The sequence below is a fragment of the Geotrypetes seraphini genome, chromosome 3 (genome assembly GCF_902459505.1).
Source record: "Geotrypetes seraphini chromosome 3, aGeoSer1.1, whole genome shotgun sequence".
Taxonomy (NCBI): Eukaryota; Metazoa; Chordata; class Amphibia; order Gymnophiona; family Dermophiidae; genus Geotrypetes; species Geotrypetes seraphini.
Window position 1 is genome coordinate 13,155,342 of NC_047086.1, and position 13,915 is coordinate 13,169,256.

Below are 13,915 nucleotides of genomic sequence, written 5' to 3' on the forward strand. Positions count from 1 at the left end.
AAGTTGTGCCAGAGAATGTAGTTGAACTATCTTGCTTTAATGAGATTCTGTCTGACTGGTGACGGCGAAAGCTAGAAGGATGCTGGGTTGCATAGGGAGAGGTATGGCCAGTAGGACAAAGGAGGTATTGATGCCCCTGAATAAGACTTTGGTGAGACCACATTTAGAATATTGTGTACAATTCTGGAGGCCGCACCTTCAAAAAGATATAAAAAGGACAGAGTCGCTCCAGAGGAAGGCTACTAAAATGGTGCGTGGTCTTCGTGATAAGGCTATGGGGACAGACTTAAAGATCTCAACCTGTATACTTTGGAGGAAAGGTGGGAGAGGGGAGATACGATAGAGACATTTAAATACCTACATTGCGTAAATGCACATGAGTTGAGTCTCTTTCTTTTGAAAGGAAGCTCTGCAATGAGAGGGCATAGGATGAAGTTAAGAGATGATAGGCTCCGGAGTAATCTGAGGAAATACTTTTTTACAGAAAGGGTGGTAGATGTGTGGAACAGTCTCCCAGAAGAGGTGGTGGAAGCAGAGACTGTGTCTGAATTCAAGAGGGCCTGGGATAGGCACGTGGGATCTCTCAGAGAGAGAAGGATTTAATGGTTACTGCGGATGGGCAGACTAGATGCCTTTGTCTGCCATCATGTTTCACACACATTACATATGTGACATGTCCTTTGCAGATGGTGGGAGCAGACACAATGGGGAGGGGGCCAGCATCAGTTAACACAGTACATTTTGCTGGTGTATAGAAAAAATTCATGAAAGCGTGATCATAGATCGCTATCTTAACATGGTTCATAAAGGGTGGGAGAGGCGAGGATCTTAAAATCAATATGATGTAAATATAGCCCAGGAAGTGAGAGAACGTGTGTGTAAATTTATGGGATCATTTTGATGGAATATATTTGTATGATTTGTACAAAATGCATGATATATATCAAGCATTTGATGAAAAACCAAGGAAGATACAAGGGTCACACCAAAGACACGCTCCTTACACAAAATTTATCATGTTTTAAGGCTGCTTCATTAAATAAAGGTCTCTTATTTCTCCCAAATGAGCCATACCGAATTTGGCTACAACTTTTCACATTTTTAAGATTTAAAATTAAGCATTTTCATGAATAAAACTCGGTGACGGACTTCAGAGCCCTCTTTTAACTGTCCCACGCTTCCCCATGGATGTCAGAGACACCGGGGATCCTCAGCTTTGAAAAATAAGACATCTCAACAGTCATTATGAAGGAATAAATTGTTCATGGGCCATATCAAGAATGAGAAGCATGCACTGAAATATATCTCGAAATGAATACTGTGATCAAACCAAAAGAAAGGAGAAAATTAAGCATGAAGCCGAGTGGCAAAGCAACTGTCAGGTGGAACTTATTTAAACATTCTAGAAAGGTCTGTCATTTGGCGATGTCTCTGTTTCTTACGAGAGCTTGAAGACTTTTCAAATGACTAGATATAGAATCTGCTTTTGGCAGACAATATATAATTCATGTGTTTTAAAGATTTGGTTATAGAGCTTACTTCATGAATTGTCAAATTTAGGAAATTGAGCTCACTCTTTTTTTGCACTCTACTGACATGTTCCAGACATAAAGAAAAGGGAGATGAAAATGGGTTATCAGGCTGTTGGTTTTTCAGGCTATTCAGAACGAACCGGCATCACGTAGATTTGTAGCCAAGGAAGCAGAGCATTCAAATCTGTCTAATGTTTGGCTGTGAATAGTCTGAAACTAGGCTGGGTCGAAAACCCTTCCATGCTTTAAATAATTAAGATATAAATGATCCTCTAGGAGGATGGAATTTACCGACACTCATACGAGATACCTATAAATAGAAGACAAAAAGTTCTTAGAAGCTGAGGCTCAGAAGGGAAAGACAAATGTTAGTTTGAGAGCACAAATTTGAAATTTCTGGATTGGTTTGGGGAATTTGTATCTAAGAATACAAAGGCAGAATGGTAGAGTAGCATAGTGGTTAGAATTGGGTTGTAAACCAGGGCAGCCAGGATTCAGGCTTTGGGCGAATCACTTCACCTACTCTGGCCTCAAGCTAATTTGAGCAGGGAAATTCCTGATGCAACTGAATACGTAACTCGCTTTGAGCTCAAATTTGAAAAAGGTGAATGCTCAACGAAAGTCCTATTACACTGATTCAGTGAATGCATTACAAAGCTCATATAACAAAAGATGTTTCCCATTGTGCATCTATGGAAGAAATGCTTGCTACCTAGATGACTGAATTGAAAATATTTGGAATATGCTAGAAAGAAAAGAAAACTGGTGGAATATTAGGCAAGCGAACAAGATCAGGAAACCAAGTTTCATGAATTTGTTCAATGTAGTAATTCCATAAACTCTAAGTTGTCATGCTTCAGATAGAATTATTACCTACAGGGGTTGGGTCCTTCATAGAGACCATGATGGGGCCTTATAAGGGAAGTGTTTGAAGCAGATGATTGTCATTGCAGGGGCATGTCCTGTTGGCCAAAGAATTCAACGCTTGGTCAACAGGGAGTGCAGGGCTTTCGAAAGAGAAAGCAATTGAGTTCTACACGAAGCGATCATCTTCACATTTCTGATACTCCCATTGATTGGCTAACCTCGAGTAACTTGACGTCATCTCTTGCTAGTTTGCTATTGAAGAGATTCACAAGACAAACAGAAAAACCATATGCTAGTTGTTTGCTACCTAGATATTTGCAGGCAGAAAATTCTCACAGCTATCTGCTCCTTGGCATCCATTCCTATCCTCAGTTCTTGCTACTCAAGTCATCACTGGGTCATTCATCACACTTCTCAACTAAAAAAAATTAGAATTAAATAGAAAACAAACCAACATACATACAAGATACTGTAAAGCAAATGAACCCGAGTCAACATATCGAATGTCCAACTTTGGCAACATAAAAACCTTGATATTGATATGTAAATTAAAAAAACAAAAACTGAAGTAGTGCCTCCCTTCCTTCTCTTCAGTTTCAGGTTCTTCTTAACTTAAAATAAACCTACTGAAATATCTACAACATAGGAGCACATACAAACAAAACAAACAGTTTAAACATATATGATCCGAATTACAATGAATCTTCCAGTCATTGTAAACATTATTTTCTAATTATTGCTTTTTGAATGATAAATTGTATAATAAATTATGAAGTACTATTATTGAAAAAATAATTATGGATAGATTGTCTTGTAATAAAAATAACAATATCAAGAAGTAAGTAGGCAATACATAGGCTGTGCCTTTCTTCATGCCCTGAGAATTCAGTTTTGGGGGGTTCCTTCTTTGAACTGGAGAAGGGTTGAGCGCAACCCGTTGAGGATTACGATAACTTAGCATCAAACTATATACACATGATTGCTACAAAACCCTCAGATTCCCCAAGTCATAAATAACATAATTTTTTTTTTTTTTTAAAAGGTCTTTAAAGGTTCATTGATTCCACTGTTTCTTGCTTGACCTTTGTGGGCAAAAGAGGTAAAGGATGACCGTGAGGCAACTTCAAAACCGCCGAGTCCAAAGGGTTATAAAAGCTACATCCCGAGGACAGAAGCCCAGGCCCCATGTTTCTCTGCAATGATACTTTGAGACCGACTCCTTCCATCTCTCTTCTGAGAACGGCATGGATTTCTTTTTCCACAACTGCCGAAGTGTCAATATTGTCCTCTACATCCTCCAGCCTATCTGCACTGTCACTGATGTCAAACTTCTCAATTTCCTCATTGATACGGTTCAGGTCTTCTGTAGACAGACCAGAGGTTGGAGCTACCGGACAATTGCCCTTGAGGTGGACCTTAAGGCTGCAAAGGTGAATGTAGCTCTTGTGGCAGTGGATACATTTGTGTGGGCGCTCCCGGGTATGGAGGCGCTTGTGGAGTTTGAGATGCACAAATTGGGTGAATTTTGCAGGGCAGAGTTTGCACTGGTATGGCTTTTCTCCAGAATGTAGTCGCAGGTGGGTCTTTAGATTGCTGGTGCTGCTAAATCGTTTATGGCAAACCTAGTTTTTGAAGAAACAGAAATGCAATGCAGATAAGAAGAGGGCAAAAGACACCATGCATGATGTAAGCAAAATTAAATGATACCAGATATTATGCTTCTTCCTCTGTTCATTACTAGCTCATCTTAAACCTAAGATGTCAAAGTGAATGTGATAATTTCAGAACTCGAGATCAGGATTCGTTATTCTGTGTTCAGGGGTGTCATTTTTCATACACGGGTGGAGTTGTTAACTACACAGGCGTCTAAATGACACATGTAAGTGTTGACACATATACATTTGCACCCACTTCCGAGCCAGTGTCAATGTATGCAGCTGCATTTTTGCCAAGTTTTGAGACATTATTGGTGGATGTGGGCTTTCTACTCCAGAAGGGAAAGACATCTGATTACAGAATAAAGGGAAGGGTATCAATACTGGCAGCCATTAGAGGAGAACCAACCTTTGTAGCAGGGACAGATAGTGGGATGTTTGCTAAGTGGGAAGCTTTGGGATTTCAGGTATTCTGGGATTTTTTACAGGGAGATGGGCTGACTTATTTTGATACCCTTCAGGACAGATATCGGCTCTCTCCTGGGGACTTTTTGCCATAAATGCAGCTGCGTCATTTTATACAGACCCAGGGTTGGCTAGAATCTTCCACAGTTTCTCACAAATATTTAGAACATTTATGGTCCTTGCTGGGTCAGGTCCCTAGACCAGTCTCAGTTTTATACACATACTTGAGGGGTTGAGAGAAAACGACATTTTCTTTTAGGAAAAAAACTGGAAGGATTTGGATTGCCAATTTACAGACATCCAACGGGAGAAAATGTGGAAGGAAGTACATTCAGGAAAATGCTTACAAAGTTTTATCTAGGTTCTTATGTTCTATTATACTCCTGAACGGATCATCCACATGCTATTTTTCCTTCTGTTGAGGATGAATGTTGGAGATGTGAAACCCAAGGGGGAACTTTTCTACATATTTGGTGAACGTGTCCTCCGATAGTCCTTTTGGCACAGGGTGACACTGTGCTTGACGAAGTGAATTGGCAGTCCAATACTTTTAAACCCCCCAAAAGTTGTTTATTGGGACTATCGAACGAAAAGCCTATTAAATGGCAGAACCGTCTGCTTCGTTTAGGTCTGTCAGCCGTAAAATGTCTTATATCATCCCATTGGAAAAATACAGTGGTCCCATCTGAAGAAGACTGGATGCTCATTTATAGCATTTAATCCATTTGGAATGTGTGGCTGATAAGACGAAAGGATATTATGAAAAACATCAACGGGATTGGTAACTAGTTTTAAAGAAAATCAGTAGTTATTAGACTGAGAGCATGGATGGGGAGGGGAATTCAGAGCTTGCTGGGGAACTGTTTCGTAGATTTTGTTGGGTATGTTACTTACCTTGGTTTGTTCTGGATTCTGGGTGGGGAGGTGCAATGGAGGTGGGGGGGGGGGAGAATTGGCGATTGATGATATTGTATAACCTGAGCAAGTGTATAGTGCGGCAGTCACATGTTTGTTTCTTGTTGTGCAAATCACTTTGGATTATTTTGGAGGTGATTGACTGCTTGCTCCATTGTTTGTGTACTGGATAAGTTCATAAAAATTTTATGAGGAAAAAAAAAGTTTTGAGAGGTTATTTGGAAAAGATACATAGGTGCCTATGTTGTCTATTTAAAATGGCCCCAAAATGGACGCCTACTTGTTCTTCTTACCCAGGTAACCTATTACAAGTCAAGGGCAGGAGTGGAAATGGCTTGAAAAGCAAGTTAGACAAGTGGGGCCATGTGCAAAAAACAGAGCCATTCAAATGTTCAAGTCGGCCACGGTTAAGAAAAGCTGAGAAACGGCAGTAACATAGCTGGTTTTCCAAAATTAAAATGGCATAATAATTTGAAAAATATGTTGAGTAGCAATTAAGATATTTAGGTATATGTGTGTACCAAAAAGGCCTTGCAGTGGTTAATTACCTAATAGCACTTATAATTAGATAGCAAACTAAGTAAACCAAGAAAAGAATATAGAAATAGAAACTGCCAACAGAGTGTGTCATCCTATTCAAAAATGTCATTGTGCACACCTGGCATTCGTGGGGCTTCTCTCCCGTGTGTACGAGATAATGTTTCTGCAGATGGGCCAACTGAGTGAATCCTTTGTTGCAGGTCTCACACTTGAAAGGTCGCTCTCCACTGTGCACTCTTAGATGGACCTGGAAAGAACAAACATGCTTACTGCCGTTTCCAAGAGAACTAATAAAATGACACAGATATTGATCCTATTTTCACTTCATTTTCGTTCACTGCATCAACTCGGCCTCTGTGACAGGGTACCAAATGCACTGGGACTATGGTCCTCCTTATCGTAGCACTTTTACCATTTACAGCTTCTAAAAGTTATAAAAATGTCTGACTCAAATCTAACCATTAAGAGCAACAAGGTGTTCATGTATTAGAACCAACAAGATGTCGCGACCTTAGAATTACAGGGTTGTAAGTGAATTTTCAGTATTTTTAACTCCGATGACTTCCGGGTTCTATCTGACATGTAGATGTTACAACACTCACGAGGATTTATTGCAACTTAACCGTTCCTTCATTTCATAAGAAATTACATGGTAAATCCGCACACGTCACTGAACACCAAATTGCACCACAAACCTCCACTTCAAATTCCTGAGAATGACTTTCGGTACAGTTAGAACCATGTAATTCTAAGGTTGCGATGTGGCTGATCACAGTGGCTCTGCGGCAGAGGTTTGCATTGCTGTGTGGAAGACCCTGGTCCAGTTTCTTATTTCTGGACCGCTGGAATGCTCTGGAACCAGCACTCATCTAATCTAATCTGGAATTTCTGAGTCACACTATGCCCAAACAGATTCAAGGCGACTTACAATTTGAAATTATGGGAATACAAATTGGTACATTGCAAACAAAATAGGAGAAGATCCAGCTCTGTAGAGGGATAGGAATTGTTCAGTTTATGAGTAGTGCAGAGGTATTTAGTAGAGTTGAGCTGGTAGGTTGCGTGGTGTTGAAGCCCAGAGTAGAAATGTAATTCCTTTTGAATTGGAAGCTATCTCGCTAGAGCTGAAGAGAACCGAAGTCTGCCCTAGGTAATAGTGGCATATCTACATGTGGGCCTGAATGGCACAGGCCCACCCAGCTGTGGCACCACACTCCCATTGCGGCATCCCAGCATCTGCTCTTCTGTTTCTCAACCCTGTCCCTTGCTAGGAATACCTTACATATGTCTTCGTACCTGCAGTGATTCATTTCTGCTGCCGGCGCTGGCTCCCAAAGACTTCTTTCTACCACTTCCTGCCAGACAGGAAACAGGAAGTGATGTCAATGAGAGTGAAGCGTGGCAGAGGGAAGTCTTCAGAGGCTGGCGTTGGCAGCAAATATGAATCACTAAAGGTGCTGGGATGCATGTAAGGTATACCAGGAGAGGGATGGGGTTGAAAGATAGGAAGGCAGATGCCAGAATGACATAGAGAAAAGAGATGCTGGATGTAGGCATCTGTCGTGGGTGCAGGGAGACGCATCGGGACACTTAAGCTCACCCAAGGCTAGGCGGGGCCTTAGGTATTTGGCCAATAGACATTTTAAGCCACTCCCAGAGCATCCCAGAATGTACTTGGAAGGAGGCCTAAGATTCTGGTTGGCCCAGGTACCTAAGGCCCCTAGGCGCCTGGGTCAATCAGGGCCTTAGGCCTCTCCCCAGTGCATCCCAGCATGCACTGGGAAGGGGAAGGCCCGCCATTGTGAAGAGGTGGGCCTGCTGGCTAGAGGAAATAGGCATTTCTTCGGTCAGCTTTACCACAAAAAGGTACAGGGGGAGGGGGTGTTCGGGGATATCCACATTTGGGGGGGGAGGGAGCCTACTGGCAGAAGGGAGTGGGTATCCCTCCTGCCTATCATGGTTGGGGGGGTGTTTCGGGGATTCTAGCAGGAGGGAGTGGGCATCCCTCCTGCCATGGACATTCTCGGGGGAAGGGGGGGGAAGTGTGTCCCTGCTGCTCAGTTGATCGTGGCAGGGAGATTCCCTTGCCATGATCAGCTGATGGCAGCCCAATTCTCTAACCAGCGCCTGAAATATGGGCACTGGTTAAAGAATCGGGGTGGTTAACGCTGGTGTGCAATTCTTAGCTGCCACTTAGGTGGCTGCCGAGACTGGCGCCCTATACAGAATCTGCCCCATACAGGCTTTAACTTTTACGATTAAACAAAAAGGCTATCGGCATCATTGCTGCAGTGAGGTGTAGTTCCTTGGCCTTCTGCAACCAGTGCCTATTGATGGGAAATCATGCATGTACACCCATTGCAAAAAGCCCTATTGGGTCAGCCCAATGGTTCTTCTAGCCCAGTATCCTGTTTTCACCGTGGCTAATCCAAGTCACAAGTATCCGGCAGAAACCCAAACAGTACCGATCCCAGGGTAAGCAGTGGCTTCCCCCCCCGCCAGACTATGGACTTTTCCTCCAAGAATTTGTCCAAACCTCAGATAATGAGTCCAGCTTCTGGAGGATAGAGTGGGAGCTCTAAAAAAGCTGAACCTGCCTGCCTAGTGAGACTTATGCCTCACTTAAATAGGACTTTAGTGGCTGCTGGCAAGGAGCTGACTGCCGTGACATAAGAAGTTGCAGGAGGGTGGTTTTGGAAATCAGATGTAGGATTTGAGGTAAGAAACTGAAATCCAGAACTTCAGGGGAAGTGTTCCTAAAAATGCTTTCCATTTCATGTGCAGAGGCAGGCTGAGCTCTGGACTCTCGATGCACGCACGATGAGATGATGGTACAGCAAAGGGATGTTTTAGATTTGTTAGGAACTGGGCAACGTTCTGGGGAAGGAAGAACCAATTCAAATGGGATGGGCTCCAGTTTCACCAGGGCAAAACCCAGCTTTGGGTGGACCATTGGTCTGACCCAGTATGGCTATTCTTATGTTCTGATCTGAAAACTAGGAGCTTATGGTTGACTTCCATCAACAGGCAGGCAGCCACACCTCACTGCTGCAATGATACCAAGAGTTTTTTTGTTTAATCCTAAAAGTTAAAGCTTCTAGGATGCTGATGCTACCTAGGAACGAGCAGTCGGAAAATGTTCATTTTGTTTCAGATGTCACTGACAAACCTTTTTGGTTTTACTGGGGGTTGGCCATTTTGTCATTACAGAAGCAATGCCATAATGAGTTTCAAAGAGGGCCTACTGTGATTGCAAAATGAAAATAATAAAACGAGGCTCATTTTCAAAGCACATAGACTTACAAAGTTATACATATTACTATGGAACTTTGTAAATCTGTGTGCTATGAAAATAAGCCCCATTATGTGTGTTTTTCTGCTTGTTTTCATCTGTTAACGATATGCATTATCTTGGGATATGTCACTCAGTGGTCCACCCCTTGTGCTAACTTTGACAAAAGAGATAGAGCTTTATCACTACATCATGAGGTCAACAGTTGCTCGGGAGTGCATGGGTCAGAGTGAAGTATCTTCAAAGGTTACTAACATCAAATGTTGGAGCAGCAATACTGCTTGGCTAAGATTTTAGTCAAAGTGTGTAGTATAGCAATCGTTCAATTGGGAGTTCTGAAACCTCAGATGCAGCCCGTGTGTGGGTGAAATGTGGTCCACATTGGGTATTGTTAAATAAAGGACTTTTTTCTATTTATTGGATTGGATCTGCCTTTGTTTCATTGTAGATCTGTATAGCCTCTTGTGGACACTTAACACCAGTAATAAGCAGGTTCTGATTAAAAGTTTTTTAAAAAAAAAGCATTCTTTCAGCTGCCTATGTCAATAAAAGTCAAATATCATGCATATCTTTTAACGAATTCAAGAAAGCGTGGGACAGGCACGTGGGATCTCTTAGGGAGAGGAGGAGATAGTGCAGGGGTGGGCAACTCCAGTCATTGAGGGCCGGAATCCAGTCGGGTTTTCAGGATTTCCCCAATGAATGTGCATTGAAAGCAGTGCATGCAAATAGATCTGAAAACCCGACCGGATTTGCCCACCCCTGAGATAGTGGATACTGTGGACGGGCAGACTGGTTGGGCCATTTGGCCTTTATCTGCCAACACTTTAAGGAGAGTCAGTGGGCACGAAGCCTTACCTTTAAATTGGAGAGCTGGCCAAAGGTCTTGGAGCAAACGTTGCATTCATACTTAATCTTTCCATTCTGCTTCTTCAGTGGATATGGAAGCGTTTTATATCCAGTCATGCTTCTCTTGCTTTTAATGAGATTCATGGCTTCTTCGCTGCTGCTGGTCAACACCGCTGAGGTAGCTTTCGGTTGCATTATATGTTCTGAGGTGGCCGCTGTGCCGGCAGCGGGAGACCCACTATTAGGGCTGCTTAGCTTGTTTTTCATGCTGGCTGCCGAACCCGCGATAGAGGAGAACGCACTGGTGGGCGCTGGGATGAGAAGGTCTCGGGGCTGCTCTGGCTGCAGCAGTCTGTGTGCTCCCTCGGGGACCAGCGCGCCTGGAAGGGAAGCCTGGTTCAGCATGTGGTGGGAAAGGCTCCCGCCATTCAGCAGGTTGGAATACAAAGGGTACATCCGTGGTAGGACGCCAAAATTACTCATGTTATTAAAATTGTTCAAAGCACTCAAGCCATTACAGCCCACGCTGTACGGAGGTAGCAGGAATTTGGAATAGTGGGGGGTGTAGGATGTTATCAATGCCGGAGGGAGGTGGCTGTTAGGGGGCGCATATCCAGGGTACGACCTTAACCCTTCCGTGCCATATGGTCCATTCCGGTATGGATAGGAATCCCTCTGGTCCTGAGAAATGTGTAGAGGAGACAGGGCGCCTTCTGGGCTGCTGTGAGGACTTGAACTTTTAAAGCTTTGCTCTGGACTGCTTCTTGCCGAAGGACTGGGCGTTGTGACCGACTGGATGGGCGAGGGAGTAACGTAACTGGGTCTTTCCATTCCATAGACTACAGCAGCCTTCAAATAGTCTTCCGGAACGTGAGGGCGGATAGGGTAGATAACCCGAGGAAAGAACGGACTGCAGGTTTTCCTCGGGTCCTCCGGGTCTTTCTCTGGTGTGGCCGGCGATATATTGATCAGGGCCATCTCCTTCGCTTTGGACTGATGGGTGGAAGGTTTCAGAATCTCCCTCACACTGTGCTCTCTCTTTGGAACGCTTTTTGCGTGGGGCAGGTCTTGCTTTGGATTAATAATGCAGCTCTGTGCTGAAAAACAAAAATGCCAAAAAGATATAAATACCACAACTACTGCTAGAAATGCAATATTTGGCGTGATGGCCTCTGCATAAAGTTAATCAGATAACTTATACTGATATTCAACGGCCATATCCATTTAAATAAGGCTGCATCCTTGATGTTTAATCATTTATGTATATTAGTTGCCACTAGACATATTGTCCAGATCAGGGGTCTCCAAAGTCCCTCCTTGAGGGCCGAATCCAGTCGGGTTTTCCCAATGAATCTGCATGAGATCTATTTGCATGCACTGCTTTCAATGCATATTCATTGGGGAAATCCTGAAAACCCGACTGGATTGCGGCCCTCAAGGAGGGACTTTGAAATCCCTGGTCTAATCAGTTCCTCTCCAGGTACTGTAAGGAAGCCATACCCAGCAAAAAGAAACCCTTAGAGCAGGGGAGGGCAACTCCGATCCTCGAGGGCCGGAATCCAGTCAGGTTTTCAGGATTTCCCCAATGAATCTGCATGAGATCTATGTGCACGCACTGCTTTCAATGCATATTCATTGGGGAAATCCTGAAAACCTGACTGGATTGTGGCCCTCAAGGAGGGACTTTGAGATCCCTGGTCTAATCAGTTCCTCTCCAGGTACTGTAAGGAAGCCATACCCAGCAAAAAGAAGCCCTTAGAGCAGGGGAGGGCAACTCCGATCCTCGAGGGCCGCAGTCCAGTCGGGTTTTCAGGATTTCCCCAATGAATATGCATGAGATCTATGTGCATGCACTGCTTTCAATGCATATTCAGTGGGGAAATCCTGAAAACCCGACTGGATTTGGCCCTCAAGGAGGGACTTTGGAGACCCCTGGTCCAGATCATCCTTTCTTTGACCCACTTGTAACTGGATAGTGTCAGGGTGGGGTGTAAGTATTTTTAACAATATATATATTTTTTTATAAAAAGGCAATTCCTGACACTCCCAGGTCGATGGCAGTCACTTCTTCAAAGTCCCATTTTTTCCCCTGGATGCTGACATTGAAAGCAAGTTGAATTTTGCTATCTGATACATATTTCTTTCTAAGGCTGGGATAACATTACCAGCCACATCATTCCCACAGCAAGTAAAGTGTTTGGAGCAATATCCAGGAAAGGTTTTTCCTATTTTTTTTTCCTGTGGTAGGTGGAATGTGGTGTTCAGGGTTCTCAAAGTCCCTTCTTGAGGGCCGCAATCCAGTTGGGTTTTCAGGATTTCCCCAATGAATCTGCATGAGATCTATGTGCATGCGCTGCTTTCAATGCATATTCATCGGGGAAATCCTGAAAACCCGGTTGGATTGCGGCCCTCAAGGAGGGATTTGCGTACAGGGAGAAGGGAGAAAAGCAGTGCAGTAAATCTGGTTTGTTACACTTTGGTTTTAAAGAGAAGTTGAGAACTCGAAACTGGGTGGGCTTATTGCTTTTCTGACTAAACTCCTCCCTCTGCAGACTGTACTGGAAAAAATCATTTCAAGAAAATTATTTTTACTTAATTTTGAGAAAGAGCTGTGGGTTGGTGACGAGTCATTTCGAGACAGAAGGGGTGCTACAAAAGCCTGTGAGGTGAGGTGATGAATTTTGCCGATTCACACTTTTCAGTCTCAACATGAGAGGCCCTCGTACTTGTGGAAAAAAACGGCACAGCCTAGAAATTTTAAGTAGAGCTTTTAAAACTCAGACCGAAAAAAGGAGACCTGCAAATAACCTAGCAATAACTTGTCTGTCAAATCAGTTAAAGCCTTCTGTATATAGAAACAGGATTTTTTTTTTTTTTTTTGTTTGGTAATGTGAAAATAAGCCCTAGAGAGGATTCTACAATTGGGCGCTTCCTTTTAGATGCTGGCTATAATGACATCTGGGCACCCAAGTTCCATCCGCTATAATAATACCCTTAGCGCGCATGCGCACTTCAATCCCCGTGTTCCTGCATGCGCAGTGGAAGGAGACCGCACCTTAAGCAAGGATGCATGGAGGCAGCGACCACAGCGGTGACTCCCCCCTCCCTCCCACCCACAGCGCTATACAGAGTCGCAAAGAAGACAGTCCCTGCTCCAAAGAGCTTACAATCTAAACTGCCAAGACAAACAGGATATCATGGATACAGTTAAGGGAAATGGTTAATCAGTGGGTTGGGTTGGAGGACAGAGGAGAGTCCAGGACAATCAAGCCATTGTGACATCACTGATGAGGTTGCCTCTTATTGGTGGAATGAGGCATTATGACATCACAATCTTAGCTCTGCTTCCCAAAGACTGAAACTCTTCACACTACTACTACTACTACTACTGTGAACTATTTCTATAGTGCTACCAGACGCATGCAGAGCTGTACAGAGTCACAAGAAGCCAGTCCCTGCTCCAAAGAGCTTACAATCTAAGCAGACAAGACAGACAAACAGGATGTCATGGATACAGTTAAGGAGAACGATTAATCTGCTGGCTGGGTGGGGAGGCCTGTGGGGATTAGGGTGAACAATCTATCTTTATCTGCTAAGTCTATTCCCTTCATGATCGAAACATTCAAAATACTGAAGGGAATAGACTTAGTAGATAAGGGCAGGTTGTTCACCCTCTCCAAGGTAGGGAGAACGAGAGGGCACTCTCTCAAATTAAAAGGGGATAGATTCCGTACAGATGTATGGAAGTTCTTCTTCACCCAGAGAGTGGTAGAAACCTGGAACGCCCTTCAGGAGTCTGT

General features: G+C 43.6%; 1 protein-coding gene across 1 annotated transcript in view; it reads right to left on the bottom strand.

The window, feature by feature from the left end:
* Positions 1-531: 531 nt before the first annotated feature.
* Positions 532-13,915, bottom strand: part of PRDM1 (PR/SET domain 1) — a 45,945-nt gene continuing 32,561 nt past the window's right edge. The window contains exons 5-7 of the mRNA XM_033935392.1: positions 10,125-11,212; positions 6,093-6,221; positions 532-4,021 (exon numbers count right to left, since the gene is read on the bottom strand). Coding sequence (XP_033791283.1) covers positions 3,446-4,021; positions 6,093-6,221; positions 10,125-11,212 — 1,793 coding nt within the window. The 3' untranslated portion in view covers positions 532-3,445. The remainder of the gene's footprint in view (positions 4,022-6,092; positions 6,222-10,124; positions 11,213-13,915) is intronic.